General features: G+C 47.4%; 1 protein-coding gene and 1 pseudogene across 1 annotated transcript; one reads left to right on the top strand and one right to left on the bottom strand.

Moving 5' to 3' along the window:
* Window positions 1–235: 235 nt before the first annotated feature.
* Window positions 236–8,435, top strand: LOC120656738 (annotated as a pseudogene).
* A 585-nt stretch (window positions 8,436–9,020) lies between these two features.
* On the bottom strand, window positions 9,021–12,401 carry LOC120656740 (aquaporin PIP1-2). The gene is made up of 4 exons (XM_039934921.1): window positions 11,816–12,401; window positions 10,458–10,753; window positions 9,897–10,037; window positions 9,021–9,433 (listed from the first exon to the last, which is right to left on the bottom strand). The coding sequence occupies exons 1-4, from the start codon at window positions 12,150–12,152 to the stop codon at window positions 9,338–9,340; spliced, it is 870 nt and encodes a 289-aa protein (XP_039790855.1). The 5' UTR covers window positions 12,153–12,401; the 3' UTR covers window positions 9,021–9,337.
* Between the last annotated feature and the right edge of the window lie 10,642 nt (window positions 12,402–23,043).

Genomic DNA, 23,043 nt, shown 5'->3' with positions numbered 1-23,043 from the left:
AGGTGGAGACGACACTAAGCTGAAATTTTGTATTACTTGAGGAAGCAACAACAGGAATTTTAACACTTCAGTGTTCCGTGTGGAGAGTTGATTATCAGTCTATGACTTTGTTGAAGTACCCTAATCCTCATGCTCGCCATCTCTAGCTAATTGAAACAGCATGGTAGCTGATCAATCTGTATGATCTCGCTATGAGTATATAGATAAATCCTCTACAACACATTCTATATTCAGTATGCCAACATGGTGGGGAAAATCTTCATCCAAAGAAGCGAAAAAGACTGCCAAAGAAAACCTCATTGATACATTTCAGCGTCTCCTAAGTTCAAATGAGCAAAAGGGAAGCAGAAAATCACGAGGGAGTCGTAAACATGGTAAAGACAGAGCTGGTGACAAAGGTTGCTGGTCTACTGCCCAGTCCCGCTCAACATCCCCTTCAAAAGAGGTTTCTCGGTGTCAGAGCTTTGCAGCAGATAGACCGCAGGCACAACCACTTCCTCTTCCTGGATCACGTGCTAGGGTGACACGTACTACTTCTGATATTACCAACTCAAAGTCCACTTTGGAAAAGCGTGGCAAAGGACAATTGCTACCACTCCCTCGGCCTCGAAAAAGACCTGAAGCTACTGAACCTGTTGCTGAAGAGGCTACTGCTTCTGTCTCCAGCAACTGTTCAATTGGTAGTGACGATCCTGGAGATTCCCGGCTTCAGAGTCCTGTGGGAAATGAGGCTGAAAATGCGACTAGAGTTACTGCAACAAATAGCTCAAGGTATGCTCTCAGGTGCCATGAATGATTTGTATGTTTTGTATATGTTTCTGTAATTACTTGAATTCATTCTTATGAATTTTGAATATTCTGCTTGTGAAGTGTTGTGCACAAAGAGCGTTCTAGTGATATCACCAGAAAGAGCACCAAAGAAGTCGCAAAGCGAAACAATACTTTTCTCAGTAACCAAATTCCTTCAACATCTCCAAGAGGTACTGTTGCTGACAGTTATCAATCCAATTTACAAAGCCCAAGACAGATTACCTTGGAGAGTGCTCCCAATAGTCTGATGTCAAGTCCTACTCGAAGCCCAAGAATTGTATGTCCTGATCAGATTCCAACTTCAGCGTTTTGGGCAGTGAAGCCTCATGCAGATGTAACTTTCCTTGGCTCTGGTCAGTGCTCCAGTCCAGGTTCCGGTCAGACATCTGGGCATAATTCAGTGGGAGGTGATATACTAGCCCAGCTCTTTTGGCAGCCTAGCCGAGGTAGTCCAGAGTGTTCACCAATTCCAAGCCCAAGAATGACAAGTCCTGGTCCAAGTTCTAGGGTGCATAGTGGAAGTGTCTCTCCTTTGCATTCAAAGGCTGGTGTGGTTGCTCCTGAATCTCCAACAAGTCGACATGCTGAAGGGAAGAAGAAGCAAACCCACAGATTGCCGCTTCCGCCATTAAGCATCTCTAATAGTTCCACCTTTTTGCCAAACAACTCTACCCCAACAAGTCCTATATCTCGTAGTCCTGGTAGAACAGAGAATCCACCCAGTCCTGGATCACGATGGAAGAAGGGAAAACTGATTGGCCGTGGGACATTTGGCCATGTATATGTTGGTTTTAACAGGTATTGGAACTGGGTTGTACTCATTTCAGTTTGTATGTTGATTGAAGTCATAATATGGTTTTGTACAGATTGACTTGTCAGTTTTCATAGGTAGCCAGTAGCCACATTTTATGCGCCTTCGAATTTTGAATGTTCAATTTTCTGTTCTCTTTCTAACAGATTTTTGTTTTAAGTGCTGCCAACCGCCTCATAAATTATGATGTGTTAGCAAGTTACTATCTGCACTTAGTTTTATTATGTCCTAATAACTTCTCTGGCAATCTTTTACTCGTTCGTGAAACCACAGATTATATCATGATTAATAGATTGGTAGATTTGGAAGGAGTTATTGACACAAATGCTTTACCTTAAAAATCCAGATTATCTCGTATGTGTGCTGCAAGAAGTTTGCGCTAGAATAGAACATACATTGTTTTTTTGTTATATAAGCAGTTATGGAATACTCTGAATCTTAGTTTTTTCTTGGTTGGTATCCTCATTCCTTTTACCATTGATGAAGTAGTCCTGTGAAAACATTATATATCGGATCACAATAACTCTAGTTATCATCTGTCTTGACTTGTGTGCACTGAATGTTTTGTTGTACTTGATCATTATTCATTTCTTCATTTTAATTGTTCGTTATCATCTATTTCAGTGATAAAGGTGAAATGTGTGCTATGAAGGAGGTTACCCTTTTCTCAGATGATCCTAAATCAAAAGAAAGTGCAAAGCAGCTGTGCCAGGTATGTTGTTTTCTACATGTTCATACTCAATATTGAATACTCCACATGTTCATCATCTTTTTTTGACATTGTTATTTCGTCTCACAGGAAATATCACTTCTGAGCCGACTTCAGCATCCAAATATTGTGCGGTACTATGGATCCGAAACGGTATAAACTGCTTTTAGTATAATCTACTGCTAATAGATACAGTATTCATACAGCTGTTATGACAGCTTGCACCTTTCCATGATTGCATTGGTATCTGAACAATTTATGTTTCCTACTCTTAACTGCACTGTTTTTGTAGTGAATAGCAGGAAAAGAAAAAAAATACATGGAACATGCAAAATTGTACATACTTACTTTTCTCGGTGCATCTTGTGATTCTTCTGAATGCATCTCCATACTTTATTCAAAACAGGTTGATGATAAGCTTTACATATACCTGGAGTATGTTTCTGGTGGATCTATACATAAGCTTCTCCAAGAGTACGGGCAGTTTGGTGAACAAGCAATTCGCAGTTATACTAAGCAAATACTTTTGGGCCTAGCATATTTACATGCAAAGAATACAGTACACAGGTAGCATTATTTGTACATTTCACCTTTTTAGTCTTATTGTATGCCTGCTAGGGGTTCTGCATTTTATTTTTATCTTTGCTTTTACTTACTCTCTTCCTAAATTTGCAGGGACATCAAAGGCGCAAATATATTGGTTGACCCTAATGGCCGTGTAAAGCTTGCTGACTTCGGAATGGCAAAACATGTAAGTTTTGTACTCTTTTTCCTCTCTATTTGTAGAAAGCAATTCAAATTTCAAGCGATGGTATTTCATCTTCACAGGAGTAAATGTAGTACCTTCCTTTTGCACCTGGACCTCTACTAATAACTACTTGCACTGGTTCAACTTCTTTGATAAGAGCTGACTGTTGGAGTATATTGAGTCCATGTATAGAGGCCCATGTATAGGAACTATATATCCCACCCTTCTAGGGTTTGGAGGAATACAAGCCATTATTCTCTCCTATGCTCTCTCTTTCATGGTATCAGCTAGCTTCTCCTTCCTCTAGCCGCCGCCGCCGCTGCAGCCGCCGGCACCATGGCCGGCCGGCCGCCCCCGCCGCCGGCGCTTCCCTCCTTCCCTCCCTTCTCTTCCTTCCCTCCCATGCCCTCCACTGTTTCTGCTCCGGGCGCCGCCGCTCCCTCCCCTGTCCTGGGCGACGCCGCACCCTTCCCTGTCTAGGGCGCCGCTGCCCGGCCACCCTACGCCGCCGTGGCGCTGGCCGCCGCCGCCGCCCCCGCCGCCGGATATGCAGTGCCCGCCGCCTGATCCGCTGTTCCCGCCGCCGGATTCGATGCCTCCGCCGCCGGATCCGCCGCCCCTGCGGCTGGCGCGGCACTTGATATTCTGGAGCGGGCTGGGATGACTGATTGCAAGCCCTGCTCCACTCCTGTCGACACTCAGGCGAAGCTGTCTGCTGATCTAGGTGATCCGGTGGCTGATCCTATTACCTACCGGAGTCTGGCCGGCGCTTTGCAGTACCTCACTTTCACCAGACCGGACCTCACCTACGCTGTTCAGCATGTCTGTCTCCATATGCATGATCCCCGGGAGTCACACCTTGCTGCGCTGAAGCGTCTCCTCCGGTACGTCCGTGGCACTGTGGACCTCGGCCTGGTGTTTCACCGCTCGTCCTCAGCTGAGCTGGTGGTCTACACCGATGCTGACTGGGCTGGCTGCCCGGACACTCGTCGCTCCACTTCCGGCTACGCCGTCTTCCTGGGCGGCAACCTGGTCTCCTGGTCGTCCAAGCGGCAGCCAGTTGTCTCCCGCTCTAGTGCCGAGGCAGAGTACCAGGCTGTCGCTAACGGCGTGGCGGAGGCGTCCTAGCTACGACAGCTCTTGGCGGAGCTCCACAGCCCGCTCGCCAAGAGCACGCTCGTCTACTGCGACAACGTCAGCGCCGTGTATCTCTCCACCAACCCCGTCCAGCATCAGCGGATGAAGCACGTGGAGATTGACCTACACTTCGTGTGCGACAGAGTCGCAATCGGCGATGTTCGGGTACTCCATGTCCCGACTACCTCCCAGTTTGCTGACATCTTCACCAAGGGGCTGCCCTCCTCGACCTTCTCGGAGTTTCGATCCAGCATCAACGTAGCCGGTGGCTAGTTGTGGCTAGGGGGGGTATTTGCCCTTGTACATTCTTCTTGTCCAGTCTTGAACACCGCTGCGTCGGTAGTTCAGACTGCGGGGGGGGGGGGGGGGGTGTTAGCTTTCTTGTTGTCCAGTCTTGAACACCGCTGCGCCGGTAGTTCAGACTGCGGGGGGGGAGGGGGGGTGTTGGAGTATATTGAGCCCATGTATAGGAACTATATATCCCACCCTTCTAGGGTTTGGAGGAATACAAGCCATTATTCTCTCCTATCCTCTCTTTTTCACTGACCACTTTATTTTGGCCCTTGTTGTCCGTGTTAACATATCTTCTAGATTTCATTGTCAGCCTGGCTTGTCACCAGGCGGTATTTCTGTTGCCTTAGATATGGCTCCAATTAGCTGAGGATTTTATTGTAACTTCATTGGTTATTTGGTTAACTGTGTGTGTTAAGTTTCATCTAAATTTCGAGAATGTTTTTCGTCCTTCAAATGATGATTCTTGTTCCTTGTCTAAACCTGTGTTATGCTTTTTTTATTTCTTAGATCAATGGGCAGCAGTGCCCTTTCTCATTTAAGGGTAGCCCATACTGGATGGCTCCTGAGGTATTGCTATCTTGCATTGTTTACTCCATTACTTTTTTATTTTGGTTGGGCTTAAAAGTCTTGGACTTCTTTGCTTATGTTGTGACAAATATGCAGGTTATAAAAAATTCTAGTGGATGTAACCTTGCAGTTGATATATGGAGTTTAGGATGCACAGTCCTAGAGATGGCTACCTCAAAACCACCATGGAGTCAATATGAAGGGGTTAGTTTTATTCTCTGAATCTATGATTTATATTTCTGTATTGTAAATTTCTGTTGCTAGGATAACCTACCTAGTACTATGTAAGATGCATGATGCATGTTTTGTCGCTACTTCATTAATTACCAATCAGCAGTTCAACAGTGGTATTAACAATCGGGCTTGGATTCTTATAGAACAGGTCTAAAAACTAGATAGCTACTAAAAAAGTTACTATCCCATGCTGCCGTTAATTTTATGACAGCGGCCTTCATTTTACTTAGCATATTCTGGTGATATTCATTGCCAGAAGCATTAATGTAAGGTGCAGGCTGAAAAGTTTCACATTGGAGTCACAAGCAAATGAAGGGAAGGGTTCATCACCTTAACCCATTTCTCATGTTTTCATGCATTTCTAAAAAAACTGACCAATTCTGTTTTTCTCTGTTCATGTGGATGGACGGTTTTTGTAGTGAACCAAGACATCTAGGTCACAATATTCTGGCATCTTTTGGTTTAGGCTGCAATCAGTCCTGCATTTTAAACTATTTGTTCAGCATGACAAATTGTTTCATCAGCTCTTAATTAATCATGACTAGCCGAATAACTATTATAAACTGTTCTTCACAGAGCTATCTCCTTATGCTGCCATCTAAGATTTGGAAGTGCACGGAATGCTTACTAAATTCATTTAAAAAAAACTATTCATTCACCTGGATGACGAGTGGGCTAATCTCACTTTGTTCCTTTTTGTCGCAAAAAAAACTTGAAGTGCTGTTAGGTGGATCAGTTTATACTATCGATGCCATTTTATGTTTGTTTTGTAAGATGCTGTTTGTTCTGCACAATGTATAATCAGAATAATCTTTTTATCAGTTGTAACCTTGATGCTAATGCCTCTTTACCTTTTTACTTTTCCAATAGATTGCTGCAATGTTTAAGATAGGAAACAGTAAGGAGCTTCCGCCAATACCAGATCACCTATCAGAAGAGGGAAAAGACTTCATAAGACAGTGCTTGCAACGTGATCCATCCAGCCGTCCAACGGCAGTGGACCTTTTGCAGCATCCATTTGTACGAAATGCACCACCACTTCAAAAATCAGCTGCCTCTGATCCACTTGAACAGTTGACGGCCATTTCCTGCAAAACAAATTTGAAGGTATCAACTGTTCACTGTTGCTGAAAAAATGTTATCGTTCAGCTAATTAACTGGCATGCTTCTTCAGCCTGCAGATATATGTCTTCAGTTCCCTAAATTTCATAAGTATATGTATTTAGTTTTAGCATCTTTTCCCTTTCATTCTTCTCTGTGGCTATTAAAGCTTATCATTTGTCTACAAGGTCTACTAGCACACTAATGACCTACTTATGAATATTAGGACCATATGAATGTATTTACAGCTTCTGATTTTATGTTTTTTCCTTTTGCTGTTCATGTGTCTGCATTACATTCTATTTGGTTCTCATGGGTTTTCAGGTGGTTGGGCACGCCAGAAATATGTCCTCGCTTGGTTTGGAAGGCCAATCAATTTTCCAGAGAAGAGCTGCCAAATTTTCTTTGGCAAACAGGTAACCCACTCAATATTTGTTGAATTTATCTCTTGGTTTCTTAAGTTCATGCCTTTTATGTGCCTCTAATTATTACCTTCGTGCAGTGATATCCATATTCGGAGTAACATATCTTGTCCTGTATCTCCATGTGGAAGTCCTCTTCTGAGATCAAGATCGCCACAACATCAAAATGGTAGAATGTCACCTTCTCCAATTTCTAGCCCCAGAACTACTTCGGGTGCTTCCACTCCTCTGACTTGTGGTAGTGGAGCCATTCCGTTAAACCATGTGAGGCTGCCAGCTTACAGAAATGAGGGCTTCACAGTTACGTCAAGAGGTCTTGATGATCACTTACCTAGCCAGCCTGCCGACCCAGTACATAGACGATTTGTTCGAGTGCAGCAACTTTCAGCAGGTCTCCAGGAGAGGGTAGTCTCTGAACCCGACATGCAACTGTGTGGGATTCGCATGATAGGCCATTGCCTTCCGAGTGTTCTTCTCAGCAGAGCTTTGGGGATCATGTGAAGCTAAAACCTTCACTGGACTTGAGGTCTGGTCCTCCGCACCCTGGGCACAATCATGGCCATTGACTCTCTTGCAGAAGTTGCTGCTTAAGCTTTCAGTCAGGTCTATGTGATAGGCTGATAGCTATCAGTTCAAAGCTGGTTTGCTGAAAACCTTTAATTGTATCATATTAGAAGAAATGTCCATTAATTATATCAAATGCTGACAGTTGGAAGTGGATAAAGATTCTACGATGTCAATCCATTACTTCAGAAAAGGTATGTCCCCTGCCAGAATTTTCTGGTAACCAATGATTATACTTGTCTCTTGAAAAGGAAGAGAAAATTACAACTATCATGTAGGACTGCAGAGTAAAAGTAACTGTTATAACTTATTTACATTAGTAACTACTTCATGGATTTACTAGTTCTATGCTGCACATAATGACGAGTTGACAACATGTTACATGAGTGCAATAGTTTTGCCTAGTTTATTTGGATAACCAAGTTCTTTGTTTCATAAAATGTGGCTGGATAACTTCATTATTTTGTATTTCATTTAGTTGTCAACTGTATGCTTTGATTATTTTATGAATTGGAATTGGTAAAATTCTTAAACATGACCTCTTGCGTGAAATGAGTGATTTGAGGCCTAGATTACTTACAATATTACCATTCAATCTTCTATCCATGTATTCTGCACACACTGAAATTTGTTGAATTGCACTCTTGATTGACAGGTGAGACATGCCCTTTCAAGAAGGGGATGTTGTATACTAGACTGTCCAGATACCGAAGGACTCAAAACAGTGACTCTGAACCTGTATACTCTTACTCATATCTACAACATTTTCTTTTTCGTTTTCTTTTATGGGGTTAGAGGCCATTGTACAGAAGGGGACTCCACTAGAAGTCCAGACATTGCACAGGAGAAAGCAAGTGAGCCGTTCACCACCCTTTTCTTTTTATTTTCTTTATTAAAAACTTAACAGCTACATATCATTCAGTTGCTCACTGGAAAGTGTTGCTTCTGCTGTTGTAACACCGGGTCAATCCATTACTCGGGAAATCATGCGAAAAGTGTCTAATTGTTAATCAAATTATCCGGTCCAAATGTTGGCCATCCCTGGTGTAGCCATCTGCCGTGCATCTCCAGAAACAGGAACTTTCCAAGTGTATGCACGCCTAGTGACCAGTGACCAGTGACCTGGGTGATGGTGAAAATGTGGTTGGTAGTGGTAAAGGCGCCTATACCCTGTACCAGTTCTATGCACTTGCATTTCTGCACCCTGTTGCTTCGAAAGGGCCAGCGAGTTGCGATGCAAAACAATCAAGCAACAACCCATGTGCCATGGCGTAGAGTACGCAGGCCGCGATGCGTTAGGCCCCGGGTCCCCCATCCACCACCGTCTTTTACACCTGTTGTCCATCTTCGTCCTCGCCCCAATCATGGCGGCTGCTGGAAGGCCCACCACTACTGCAGATTCAAGAATGAAGATGCAGCACTGGAGCTTCTTCAATCCGCTAACGGTTACGCTATGATCTAGCTTGCATCCTTATCATCTGTCTCTAATTAAGGGTCTGCTGTCGCAATTCATTGTTCGGATTGCATCTGGAGGCGGCTTTCTGTCATGCTAGTACTGGTTGTCAGGATGCATATCCGACGAAACGCGTATCTTAGAACTAACAAAAATCCAAATCCGATGTCTTTCATGGAAATTTCACTAGATAGGCTCGCATTTTCACATGATATCTGCCCATTCGATCCGGACACAAAAACAGATCGGAGCAGCTGGATGGAAACTTGCAACAGATGCTCATAACTTAAATCTCCACGATAGAAAAAGCATACACAACTGGTACAGGAATACACAGGTTCTGGGTTCAGATAACAGAGCAGCGCAGCAGTCCTGAAGACAGACGAGAGGAATCGACGGAGATGCTAGGCGTGGGCACACAAGACATCAGAGATGAAGACGCTCGGTGGTTCGTGGACCGGCATGTCTCGGCAGGGCCGCGGCAGCTTTAGGACCTGCTCTTGAACGGGATGGCCCTGATGATCACCTGGTGGTAGATGGCAGCCAGGGCAGCGCCAATGAAGGGGCCGACCCAGAAGATCCACTGCAAAACAACGATAGGAACACGAAAAAGGTTAGATCAACTCTTCGGTATGTTAACAAAGAACACTAGGTCCGGGATGATATCATATCACACACATAGCCTAGACTAATAATACATGCCAGCTACATGGATTGAGAGAAGCCTCTGTGATAAGATTAACACAGAGGCCAGAGCTATAGAGTTATAGCAGGCCATGCCTGTCGATGGCATGCCACTGTGTCTGCATCATTTGAGTTTGGTGAGTGAATGATTACGGTAGTTTGCCCACAAAAAAATATCTCCCATCAGTGCGGTGAAAATATACATAGAATGGACTTTCCAGATCATGCCACTACATTTGTTGCATAATGGAAAGACGGTGGTTGCATGTCTGATATTTGGAAACCTTTTCTCCACGATTGGTACCAAACAGCTGGGAATGGCAAGTGGGTGAGAGAGAGGACTGAAGAGGGGTTCCACTCACATGGTGGCTCCAGGCGTGCTCCCTGTTGTAGATGATGGCAGCGCCAAGGCTCCTAGCTGGGTTGATGCCGGTGCCAGTAATGGGGATGGTGGCAAGGTGGACCAGGAACACCGCGAACCCAATTGGCAGTGGGGCAAGGATCTGTTTTCACCAAATAAGGATTTCATGGTAAGCATTAGCACAAACTTGAAAAGTATGCAATGAAGAGTATGCATATGTTTTCAATTAGTTGAAATTTGAAAGGGAGTAAATGAAGGAATCAGCTAAATGCCAGTTGTAAAATACATAGGACCCAGAGTGCATCAGTTCATTACATGTGGCTTCTTAATGTCAAAGACAATAAACACTAAAGGGTTTATTTCATCACTACATGCATAACTTATGACTATATGATGTACATTAAGTTGAACACCAGAAAATCAGAATACAAATTACAACCATCATATTAGAATTTAGTTGCAAATGTTGACTAAATTACATGTATGTAATGAGCGACAAATTGAGGAAGAACTACTCCGACAATTGAACAAACTATGGAAATGAAGGAGCAGCAGTACTTACAGGAACATGGGAGTCCCTGGCATTCCTCTTGGCATCAGTGGCCGAGAAGACGGTGTAGACCAGGACGAAGGTGCCAATGATCTCAGCACCAAGGCCTGATCCCTTGGTGTAGCCGGGGGCGACAACGTTGGCACCACCACCGTTGCCCATGTAAAGTCCCTGCTGGAAGCCCTTCACCACTCCAGCTCCACAGATAGCACCGAGGCATTGCATGATTATGTAGAAGATGGCCCTAGTCAGTGACAGCTTCCTGGCCAAGAACAGCCCGAACGTCACTGCCGGGTTGATGTGCCCTCCTGTTGCAGTTGCAGATAACAACCATTAGCCCTGATTGTTGCAGTTGTTTTGTAGTTTATGCTTGCTGAATAGCAATATATGATGTGTTCTTCCACAATTTGACATTAACCAGATACTACCAGAGATCAAGAATCAATATACAACACATGAGCAAAAAAAAATTTAAGTACCAATAAGTGTTTAATTGCATGTATGCACTGTGAGGACCCACTGATATTGCAAAATTTACCTACATTTTTCTATGTACAACCCACAAATTTGCCTGTATGCAATTTACTCTTCTAATATGCCTATATTTACGTCAAGTGAGGGGCACTCAACTAATTTAAAATGATGAAACAGTCGCACGAAGTGCTGCATCAATATGAACTACCCCTAGCGGTTGAGGATGCCTTTGCATAATAACAAGCAGCACATCCTAAAGTAGTACAGTATCCCGATGAAATGTACAAATTAGTACGAAGCTAAAGGGAGCTGGCTTAAGATCTGTTTTTCCCCCATAAAAAAGAATTTAGCAGGAGCTTGCTAATCCCCATCCTGATGGCAGATAACTATAAATCGCTATATGCTGGAAAAACAAGGAATAAACAGAAGATAAAGGCAGGGAAATTTAAGCTACTGTCTGAGCAAGAAATAAGAAATTTAACAGATTTACAGCTATTAATATCAATTAAACAAACAATAATTATCTTGTTTTCCATCTTCTTTTGGGTGGCTGACTGTTGAGTATCCAAGAGTAGCCTTGTGAAAGTCTCGTAACATTTTAATATGCCAGAGCCACACAGCAAAGTGGATTGTTGCCTATACAAGTTTTTCTTGGATTCTCAACCCCTTTGATGCAATATCTCGGAAATTGCACACTACATGCTTTACTTGAGTCACTACCATGGAGGATTACCACTGAGATAAGCAAGCTAAAGAACAGGTCCCGTTGTACTACACTAGAAATTAGCCATAGCAAAAAGGATCAAGACAAATCAAAGCAAAATCAATTACAGTAAAATTAAGTCAACAAGTTGGCTGGAAAGAGTTTGAAGCCACAGCAAGGAAGGAGAGCTGACCGGAGATGCCGGCGGTGCAGTAGACGAGGGCGAAGATCATTCCTCCGAAGGACCAGGCGATGCCCTGGATGCCGACGGTGGCGCACTTGGAGTTGGACTTGGAGACGCCCATGACGGTGAGGATGGTGATGTAGAGGAAGAGGAAGGTGGCGACGAACTCGGCGATACCCGCGCGGTAGAAAGACCAGGACTTGAGCTCCCCGGGCTCGAACAGCGGCGCCGGCGGGGGCTCCTTGTAGTCCTTGTCATCCCCGGCGCCCTGCGCCGCCGTCCCGATGGGCTGCCGCTCCGAGAACTTGTTGGCGCCCAGGCGAACGTCCTCCTCCTTGCCCTCCATCTTTTCTCCTTGGCCTCTCTCTTCCCTTGCGCGCTTGGCCTCGGTGGTTTCTTGAAGCAGCGGTGTGCGTCTCTGCGGTGGTGTGGCTAGGGGGGACGGGGATTATAAAGGCAGGCAGGGTGAAGGGAAGCTTGGGAGCTCGAGAGCTGGGCAGGTAGTGCGGAGAGTGGAGTGAGGAAGGAGGTGGTTATGGAAAGGAAGAGAAGTGGCGAGCACGGGAGTGGAGGATCAGGGGATGGGGCCACGGGCGGACTGGCGTTTGGTTAGATGCCGTTCTCTTTCTTGTACTTCTATTATTTCCAGGCCTATCCAATTTGTTTCTTTTTTGTAGCGAGAAAATTGGTGCGCAGAAACTTTGAAATGAGAAAAAAATGGAACGGATCAACGGAAAGATGGAGCTAGAAATATTTTAGCCTATCCAAGGTGACGAGACCTGACGATGCAAAATTTGTAGAAAGAAATGGTTCATATTTCATTTAAAAAATGAAGGGAGGTGCACTGATCGAGTATACATTACATCCATTTCCCATCGTCTTTTTCTTTTATTTTCCTGTGGGGGAAGATATTATACTTGCTTGCAATATTCTTTTGTTGCACTCATCCTCGCTAGGCTCCGTGAGCCTTTTCCTCGCTTCGAAGGGTTCTCTGGGCTCTGTCCGTGATCCGAAGCCAAGGAACTTGTTTGGTTCGCGCTACAATTATAGTGTGCTAAGAATACTAATAATTTTGATCACTAATTATGATATCAAATAAAGTCAGTTTACAAAACCAACTTCAGAACCCCGCGCTAGTAATTCTGAAGAATCTAATGAGGTTTTTAACCGCGCGATTAGAGAATAGTTACTTTAGCAACACTGTAGTTAATAATCGATTAATTACTGTTATTAGATTCGTCGCGAAAAATTACATCCATCCCTAAAAAAGTTTTGCAAATAGACTTCATTTAGTACTTCATGCATGTAAAATTCTTTTATCGAAAAACGTGTGTACTAGTTTTATTGAAAACCAAACAAAACCAAGTAAGCGCAGAGCGCACTGATCCAAACAAAAGTCACAGCCCACCGCGGCACCGCCACGCAGGACAGCGACGGGGCAGGGAGGAATTGCTCGTGTGTGGTTGCGCAATGCGCGGGTGGCCACTGGCCAGCCGTCCATCATCAGAGAATTTGTTTACAGCTCCCCGTCCGAGCAGTGCTGTCTGCTGTCCTCTTGCCTTTTTGTTGTCACCTGTGGCTCTTCTCCCTTCGCTGTTCATCTCGCTGAAAGCGTATGATCGGCTTAATCAGGCTTAAAGCTTGAACAGAGGCACCCTGATGAAAGTCGGATGGCAGTACTACTGGACCGGGAGTAGCTTACGGCACAGAGTTTTCTGTTCCTGCCGTTGCTTTTGACATGTGCAAGGAGGGCATGATTTCATCCATCGCTTTTTGGATGAGTGATGGAACGTGAACCTAACCTCTTTGCTTTGTCACCCGGTATGGCTCGGCAGAATCATCACCGGGGCAAAAACTGCAGTGCAACTCACCCCAGAAAAAGGGTCAGCAACCTACCGAGGAAAGAATCCAGGCCATTATTCCAAAAATGAATTCAGGACGGTATTCTGAAATATTATCTTCAGTGGAACAAATGACAGTGCCCATATCCTGAATTCCTGATAGGCTGATACTATCAGATATCCCATGACCAATTTATGCTGCATGTTTTTTCGCCGTTCCAGAGTCAAAAGGTTGGTGGCGCCGGTGAAAGGCAAGGACCCATGACCATGAGGCCATGAACCGAGCTGCTGCGACTTGTACTGGAAATCTACTAGTGCACGGAGAGGGTAAAAAGTTGCTGCGCTGCGTCTCTGCCAAATGCGAGAGCTGCGCCCTGCAACAAGGGTACTTGCTGCTCTCTTTCTTTTGGAAATATAAAAATTCGGAGGAAATGGAAAAGGCAGGGAGACGTTCGCTTCGGCTGACCGTATGAATAGTGCAGAACTAGTAAAATAAATAATATTTTGTGAGTGAAAATAAGTCGAGACAAGTAAGTCTAAATAATCCGAACAGCCTCCTTATCAGTGGTTGCGTTCCAATCAACGGGCCTGGCGGGCGGCGCCACCGCCACCACCAACTAGCACGCCGTTGTCGTCAGCCTAGCCTGCCGCGGGGTCCTGTGTCCGTCGCCTCCACTGCCGATTTTAAAAATCTCGTGTGGAACTATGGTGGTCGGAGTTTGGATATGGCCAGCGGGCCGAGTTCGAATGATTGGCCGCAAATGGAAGGAACTGATAACTACAACTATCACTAGAATACAAGAAAGCTAAGCTATCGGATGGATTAGTTTAGTGACAAAAGGCTAACCACTGCCTGGCTGACATGGTTGGGGCGGTGCTGCCGCCCGCCCCGGCGGCCGCCGTGCTAGCCATAGTCCGCCGGCACATGCGCGCGCGCGCGACGGCCCGTGCGTGGTACTGGTACGTGTACATGTGTGGCGCGCACGGCAGGGCCGGTGGGGGGCGTGACGCGGCCGGCGTTGCAGCCCCTGCACGGCGCCTGCCGCGCGCCGCGTGGTCACGCTTCTGCGCCGCCGCCGTCGTGTTGCGACGTGAGGAAACAGAGCGGCGGGACTTTTGCTCCTTCAACGGTCTTCGTCTGAACTCAGAAGCTGTGATGATTTGCAGAGATGGAGATACCAAACGAGATGATTGTTCGTACTAGTTTTTTTTTTGTTCAGGGGTGACAGTTCTTCATATTTGATGCCTGGCTTGTTTTTCATGGGCATGTCTGAATTGATTCATCATATCCCTACCTGCCTTGACAGATAGATAGCTGCATACTTGCATGTTGCAGTTAGGATGGTGTGTTTTTTTAGCTGGAAGGGTTGTGATAACAGAAGCTCTGTCTAGGGGCTAAACCGGTGTGGGCTGACCACCGAATCTCATCTGAAAACCACGACATTCATAAAGGCTGCAGCTCTGCACATGTTTATGTACGCCGGCGCCGGCGCCGGCACCATCAGAGAGCGTGTGCAGTGGCGAATCTAGAATTTGGATTTAGGGGGGCTGATCTTCCTCTTCTTCTTCCTTCACCCTCTCTTTTTCTTCTTCTTCCTCATTTTCCTCTTCCTCCTCTTGATTCATGCTTGAAAATTGTAGGGGAGGCTTTGGGGGCTCCATGGGTTGCATTGGAGTGGGGGGGGGGGGGGCCTGGAGCACCCCAGCACCCCCCTGGCTTCGCCGCTGTGCGTGTGCCACATGGAAGCCGTTAGTAGATGAAAAAGCGCAGCTGCGGCAGCTTGTACTGTACGCGCCATGCTATTTCCGACCACATTATTTCTTATTGTTCATCCAGAGGGGAAAAGAAAAGTTGTTATCTAGTATGCCTGATTTCACTGAAAATGACCTTCTAAGGTCCTGTTTAGATCCCAAAACGAAAAATGCAAAAATTTTATAAATCGTTTGCATGGTGTACTAAATATAGTCGAAAAATAAATCGCATTACACAAATGGATTGTAAATCACGAGACGAATCTAATGAGCCTAATTAGGACATAATTAAACACTAAATTGCTACAGTAATGCTACAGTAAACATGGTCTACTGATAGATTAATTAGACTCATTTTGTAATTGGTTTTGTGATTACTCTACGTTTAATACTTCAAATATTAAAGATTTCCTTCTAAAAATACAAAATGCAAAATGAACTAAAAAAAGCCTAATTCAGATCTCTAACTCCAGAGGCAAAACTTCCAGCCCTGGAATTCGGGGCTCTCGTCGTGCCCCACGTCTGCATCTGCAGGAGCGGGACGATGCCCTCCATCATCAAGCGCGCTTCGGTGTAGAGATTCCCGGCCCCAACCTGTAGCACGGGCCCCCTTTTTTTTGAAACAGTAGCATGGGGCCCCTGATTCGTTAGGTCATGCTAATGACTGGCCCAGCTTCGTTCCCTCCTACTGATACTCCTGTTTAGTATGGACTCGACTTTGCTCGCACAATGACACAACAAAAAGCAGAAAAGGCCATTTGCAAGTTTCAGCAAGCAAGGTTCAGTAGCAGTCAGCAGGCTGCAGACTATGCCTGCCGATTCTTTCTGTTCGTGCAGCTAACTAAAATTGAGATGCCAGGGGCCCACTGCCAGCCAAACAGCGAGCGACCAAAGCTGTCCTCGTTGCATGATTTCCGAATTCCGATTCCCCCCATCACGGCGGTGCTGCCCACTCGCCGCGCGCATGATTGGTGACATTGCTTGCCCCCCGCTCGGCTCCGAGGACGAGGACGATGCCTCCGGTGGAGCCTCGCTGTCGACCCTCTCCTGTCTCCATCGCGCAGTCGTGCTCGGCGAGCGCGCGATGGAACGCGAGCCAGCCAGCCACACCCACCCGTGTCCTGTATCTTCAATTCCGTAGCTTCTCATTCCGAATGTCCGCGTGCAGGCGCAGCCGCGGCTGGCCGTGTTCGGCGCCCGGTTGTGGCCAAGTCCAGCGCTCGCCATAGCCTTTTCAGATGCGGCTGTTCTTGGCCGGAATCTGGAAGAGCCGTCCAGAACTGAAAATAGTGCTCCCTCCGTCTCAAAAAGAATATAAATCTCGTTTTTCGAGGAGTCAAATAATTCTAATTTTGACTGAATTTATATAAAATAATACTAATATATATTACAACATAAGTATATTTAGATTAATTATGCAATATATTTCTATACTACATCAATTTGAAGACACAAATATTTGTAATTTTTTATAAATTTAGTTAAAATTAAAAATATTTGACTTCTCGGAAAGCGATATTTACATTCTTTTTTGGACGAAGGGAGTAATAGGAGATGAAGTTTTCTGTGCTGAGGATGGGTGATGGAACGCGACAGCTCAACGATTTCTCCCTGGTTTCCAGATCCTTCTCCGGCCGTTCTTATCGGAGTAGGGGTGCTTTACAGCGCTGTGGCTGGTTGACAGTACGGTGGAATACGAGCCTTTTTCTATTTTTATTTTTTTAAAAAACATTTTTTACAGAAATATATTTTTGATTTCACAATTTACAGTTCTATACCCCTACCGCCCGGCAGGGGGCCGGCCGCCCCGTCTGCGGGGCGGCCGGCCCCCTGCCGGGCGGTAGGGAATTATATGTAATTAAAATTTAAGTTTTATCGCATGGAGGCCCCTACCGCCCGGTGGAGGGGCGGCAGGCAGGCCGACCGCCCGGCAGGGGGGCGGCAGGCTCCCCCCAATATAAAAGATGAGGTTCCCCCACACCTGTATTTACAGCAAACAACATCCATAGAGTGAAAAAGGAGAGATGTGGTGTGAGGGAGTGGGTTGCTCAGCAAACAACATCCACAAAGGGAAAAAAGGTCCCTACCTCCCTCCCTCACACCACGTCTCTCCTTTTTCCCTCTATGGATGTTGTTTGCTGCAAATGCAGGTGTGGAGGGACCTCAGCTTTTATATTTGAGGGGGAGCCTGCCGCCCCCCTGCCGGTCGGTCGGTCTGCCTGCCGCCCCTCCACCGGGCATTAGGGGTCTCCATGCGATAAAACTTAAATTTTAATTATATATAGGTCCCTACCGCCCGGCAGGAGGCGGCAGGGGGCCGGCCGCCCCGCAGACGGTGCCCGTCTGCGGGGCGGCCGGCCCCCTGCCGGACGGTAGGGGTATAAAACTGTAAATTGTGAAACCAAAAATATATTTATGTAAAAAACGTTTTTAAAAAATATAAAAATAGAAAAAACACTACACTGCGGCTGCACAGGCCCGCTTGGCGCTTGGGCCTTCTCTAGGCCTTCCGCTGGCCGCAGGTGGTTGTTTGTTCGCCTTTTTTCTTTTTTATATTTAAAAAAATACAAAATTTCAAAAATATATGGCGGTTTCAAAAAATTGCAAAAATGGACCCCTGTCGTCCATGGGGGGCGTGGTGCAGGGGGGCCGGTCGCCCCCCCGGGCGATAGGGGGCTGCCCTATTTAAACTCCCCTCCCCTCTCACCCCTCATTCTATTCTCTAAAATTTCAGAAAAAATAGAAAAAAAAGAGAGGGGTGAGAAGAAGGAAAGCAGCGAAGTCCTGCCGAAGTGCACATCTGTGATCTGCAGGTATTAACGTTTGACCTTTCATTGTGATTTTCTTATGAATCAGAGTAGAAGTAATCTTTATATATTGAAATATTGGATCGTAATCTTAGAATAATAGTAGCTATTGTTATTTCAGCATTTCGCCATGGCTGCCTCCAATTTTGGAGGTTTTTTCTGGACCGAAGAGAAATCTACTATAATACTTGATATCGTGAAAGATCTTGTATTTAGAAAAAAGTTAGATCCACTTGCGGATGGTACGATAGAGATGGTTATGGCCAAAGTATTAGGGTTTCAAGTTTGCACATTGTTTCATGGTATTACAACGCAAGATCTAAAGGGACACCTGCTAGAACGCCATAAGGTATACATGCGTATATGTGAACTTGCGAATCATCCTAATGTTATTGGATTCTTAGAAAGTACTGCTAAGATATGGATGCGGCCAGAGGTGTATGAGATACACATTAAGGTAACTTTCATTCAGATCTAATATTTAAATATAATTTTGAAACTATAATATTATTATGTATTTATATACAAGGATTTTCCTGAGCACACGGAGTTGATTAACAAATCAATACCCAATTTCTATAAATTGGTATTAATCTTTGGTGGCCCTATGTCTCAAACTAGACGAAGAAGGTGCCGAAGATCGTCGGGTAATATAACTTTGCGTCCGCATGAACAGAGATCCGTGTTTTGAGAGAAAAATCACACATGATTTTCTCTGCGTGGAAAATAAAGAAGAATGCGGGCGTGCTAGTGTATATAGAAAATACACAAAAGAAACAAAAGATATGGAACACGGATTTCATTTATATTTTAAAAATACAAATACAGGCTCCCTATAAATATGTGCGCTCCATAGTGTGCCGCCGTTGGGCAGATCCGACTTGGGCGATGTGGTCTTCTGGTTCCCGGGGTCTCGGAAAGCACCCGGTTAATTATCTCCGCAAGTCTAGCTTGCCGAAGCACCTCCGATTAAGCTGCTGTGGTCGTCATTATCAGTCTTCGCTCGCGTTCTCTATGCATGTGTGGTGGTGGTGGTGTAGATGGCGTCGGCGTCATCCATGGCCTCGTCGGTCCATGAGCCGGTGCGACGTTGCTGGGACATCAGCGGCGCCCGCCTGAGTCGTCGGGCCTCGTCGGTCTCGGACGGAGTGTCGTAGTAGAGGTGGGTAGTCGATGTAGAGTCGGCGAGCTGAACGGAGTTGATGAAGTGTCGCGGCAGCAGATCGGAGGCGAAGTGATTCTGCGGGAAAATTCTCGTCCGCAGAACACTTGGATCTTGTGTTGGTGATGCAAATACGTAGATGTAGCTTGTTCTTCTTAGCTTCCCACGCCATGCATGGGCCTGTAGCTTCTTAGCTTCTTGCCAACAACACGAGGTGGCTGGTCTTGCACTTGTGGCAGCCTGGACTTGCACGGAGCTCGTACTCATGCGCCAAGATGCAGATCGACTTCTCGGCTTCATGCACGCAGCTCCTCGGCCTTGGCGTGATGACATCTTGTGGTGGCTTGACATCAGCCCCGCCGGCGCCGTCGAGCGGCGCATCTCGCTACGGCGCTCTCGAGGCGACGCCGTGGGCGGCGGCACCATGCCGGCCTCGTCGTCGGGTTGCACTTCGGTGTCTTCGCAGTGATGGCGGCGTCAGGTCGGTGCCGGGCTTGAACGTGAAGCGCCGGCCTTGTCGCTGAGCTGCACTTCGGCGTCTCCACAGCGGTGTGGTCGTCGTCGGTCGATACTGGGCTTGAAGCGCTGGGCTTGGATGTGCAGTGCCAGCCACGATGGTGCCGTCGCCCCGCCGGTGGCCGAGCTGAAAGGGTCGTCGACGGTGAGGGGTGCCGCCGCTCTGCTGGCGGCCGAGGCGAGGTGGTCGTCGACGATGAGGGGTGCCGCCGCTCTGCTGGCGGCCGAGCCGTGGTGGTCGTCGACGATGAGGGGTGCCGCCGCTCTGCTGGCGGCCGAGCCGAGATGGTCGTCGACGATGAGGGGTGCCGCCGCTCTGCTGGTGGCCGAGCAAAAGTAGTAGTCGACGAGGAGGGGTGCCGTTGCTCCGCCGGGGATTCCTCGACTCCAGTGTGGTCGCCGTCTTCTAGCTTCAGTGGCTCGAGCGACAATGGCCGAGCGCACCTCCCTGCTTCTCTGCGCGTGAGTCCGGCCGTGGTGGTAGTTGGAGGCGCCATCAGCTTGGGCATGGCTCCTTGATAGACGTGGCTCGGACAGTGGCGTCGTGGGACAGTGGCGTCGTGGCAGCCGATCGTCGAGAGACGAAGTAACCCCGCGGCAAAAGTCCCGTTTGCAGAGACATCAATTAGTTGCAAAGACACCAGCACGTCCATGCACTTGCTCTCTGTTTGCTCTTCATTGCGGCGCACGTGCTCCCCGTGCATGCCCCTGTAGTTTATTGGCTTCTCATCAACAGCACACGCACACCTATTGCAATGCACGCGTGGGCTCGCATGTGTGCAGATCGGCTCTTCGGCTCCCCGGAGCTCGGCATCTAGTGGCCGCCCGCCATTGGCATCGCTTGCCGCCCTGACGTCCCTTCTTGCCCCGGCATCTTCGCGGTGTCGCCGTCATCATCGGCTCGGTGCCGGGCTTGAACGTACAGCCCCGGCCTCGCCGCCGGCTGCGCTTAACACGCCTCCGAAGATGAACAGAGGCGCCATAGTCTTCTCCTCGTCACTCGACTCGTTCCTCGGCCTCTGCTCGGCGCCGGGGCAGTTGCCGACTCCCGGCCCCTTGCCGATGGTGGATGGCGATGGTGGATGGCGAGTGTGAGGAAGATGAGAGGATGAGGGCCGCCGCCGGCTTGGTGCAGACGTGGATGAGGCAGATGAAGACGACAAGGGCGAGGCTGCCGCCGTTGCGGCACAGGCATGACCTTTCCGGATCCTCCTCCTGCCTCTGTTCTCCTTGCGTGCACCCTAGCCCTTGCCCGGCGCCGACGAGATCGCCTACTCCCAGCTCCTTGTCGACGATGGCCGACGAGCTCGAATTCGTTGAGGATGAAGGCTGCCGCCTCGGCGTGGTGCAGACTTGGACGATGCAGATCCGCAGACGAAGGTGCAGGTGCGATGCGACCTCCTTGTAGATGGATTCTTGATCCATGGAGTAGATGGATTTGATCCACGGCAATCTCGTCTAGGTGCAAGCAGCAAGGCGGCGCTGCTCCGGCCGGCTGGCTGCCAAGCCGGCCACGACGAGCAGATTGATGGGGTCCTAATGGCCGGACTCCCGCTCCTTCGTGAGAACTTGGCCTCGGGCGCCGGCGGCGGCTTGGATGATGATGGATGCGGAGAGGATGAGCACATCTCTCCTGGCTTCTCCATGCGCCGGCCCTGTGTGGAAAGGGAGATCATCTAAACAACAATATAAAGAATCTCACCCTTGAAGTGTCCAGCCATGCCGCCGGCGATCTGAGATGGCGAGCTCGATGACGGCTGGCGCGGCGATCTCTCGACTCCGGCGCGACCGCTGGCTTCTGCCTTCTACTTGTGAGATGGACGGCGATGGACGAGTGCGCCTGCCTCCTGGCCTCCTCCTCCTCCGCTCGTCAACGCGAGCAGGAGGTACACGACGCCGGTATCTCCGATGGAGAACGGCTGGGGGCGCGCCTTGCCCCTGGCTCCTTCGACCCAGCTGCCACGATTGAAAAAAAGGACCCCCTAGCGTGAGGGAGGTGTTGGCCTTTTATAGGCAGCAGGTAGGGCAGGGAGATGGACCCAGGCTACGCGTCGATCGGGCGCCGCCGGAATTCTGTTGGGCTGCTCCGATCCATGCAAAACGCTGTGGCCGTTCCGTATTAGTTGGATCAGATTAGGATGCTAGTAACTACGAACGACTGCCTGGTGGGCCAGGATGTACACTCTGTTTTCCGTTCACACACTAAGAAATGTGCACTGCATCTTGGTTTATTTTGTACACGTAGGAAGGACGCCATGCACCATGGCTGTCATGTAGACTAATGATCAGCGCTACCTGATCTTGAGAATCGGAATATACACAAAAGCATGCATGCACTCTTGTGCAATTAGCTTGTCATGTGTACGTGAAGCCCACGGGGTTGCTAGCTTCTTCTCATTTCCTTTTCTTGTCTCTTCTTGTTTAGAGATATAGCACACATAACCCATATCAGATATATAGCTCATATGGTACAAAATCTCATCAAACACTCATATGGTACAAAATCTCATCAAACAATCCGGAAGTTCATCAAGTCATACTGCACCACCTGCATCACGAACTTCTGTTAACCTCGACGACGACCAAGATGACTTCATGCCACCCAAACCATGGCCTCCAAGACCTGATCAGCGAACCAGAGGTTCGTCCAGTCCGACCCCCTGCAGCACCATCTTGTGTTACCTGTGACGACGACGATGATTTCATGCCCCCAAACCTTGGCCTCCAAGACCTGATCAGGGAACCAGAGGTTCGTCCAGTCGTAATGCACCACCTTCAGCACCATCTTGTGTTAATTGGGATGACGACGACGATGATTTTATGCCCCCCAAACCTTGGCCTCCAAGATAGGATCAGAGAACCGGAGATTCGTCCAAGTCTTCAAACTCTCGTGCAGCACCACCCTATGAGAACTCGGATGACGATGTAGATGATTTCATGACATGATCTATGATATGTGTTGTACTGAACATGGAAGTTTGCATTTGTTGTGTATAAATAAATGTTAGTTTACGGTTTCAATGTCTATAATTCGTACGTAATGGAAAATGCGTGAGAGAACAGAGGCGTATGCATGAAAAGTAGTTAATAAGAACGAGAAGACAACATCGTTGGTACCATAAGATATAAACGTTCGGCCACTATGTCATTACGAAGAAA

This window comes from Panicum virgatum, chromosome 1N, assembly GCF_016808335.1.
Source record: "Panicum virgatum strain AP13 chromosome 1N, P.virgatum_v5, whole genome shotgun sequence".
Classification (NCBI taxonomy): domain Eukaryota; kingdom Viridiplantae; phylum Streptophyta; class Magnoliopsida; order Poales; family Poaceae; genus Panicum; species Panicum virgatum.
This window is presented reverse-complemented; position numbering and strand designations above follow the sequence as displayed.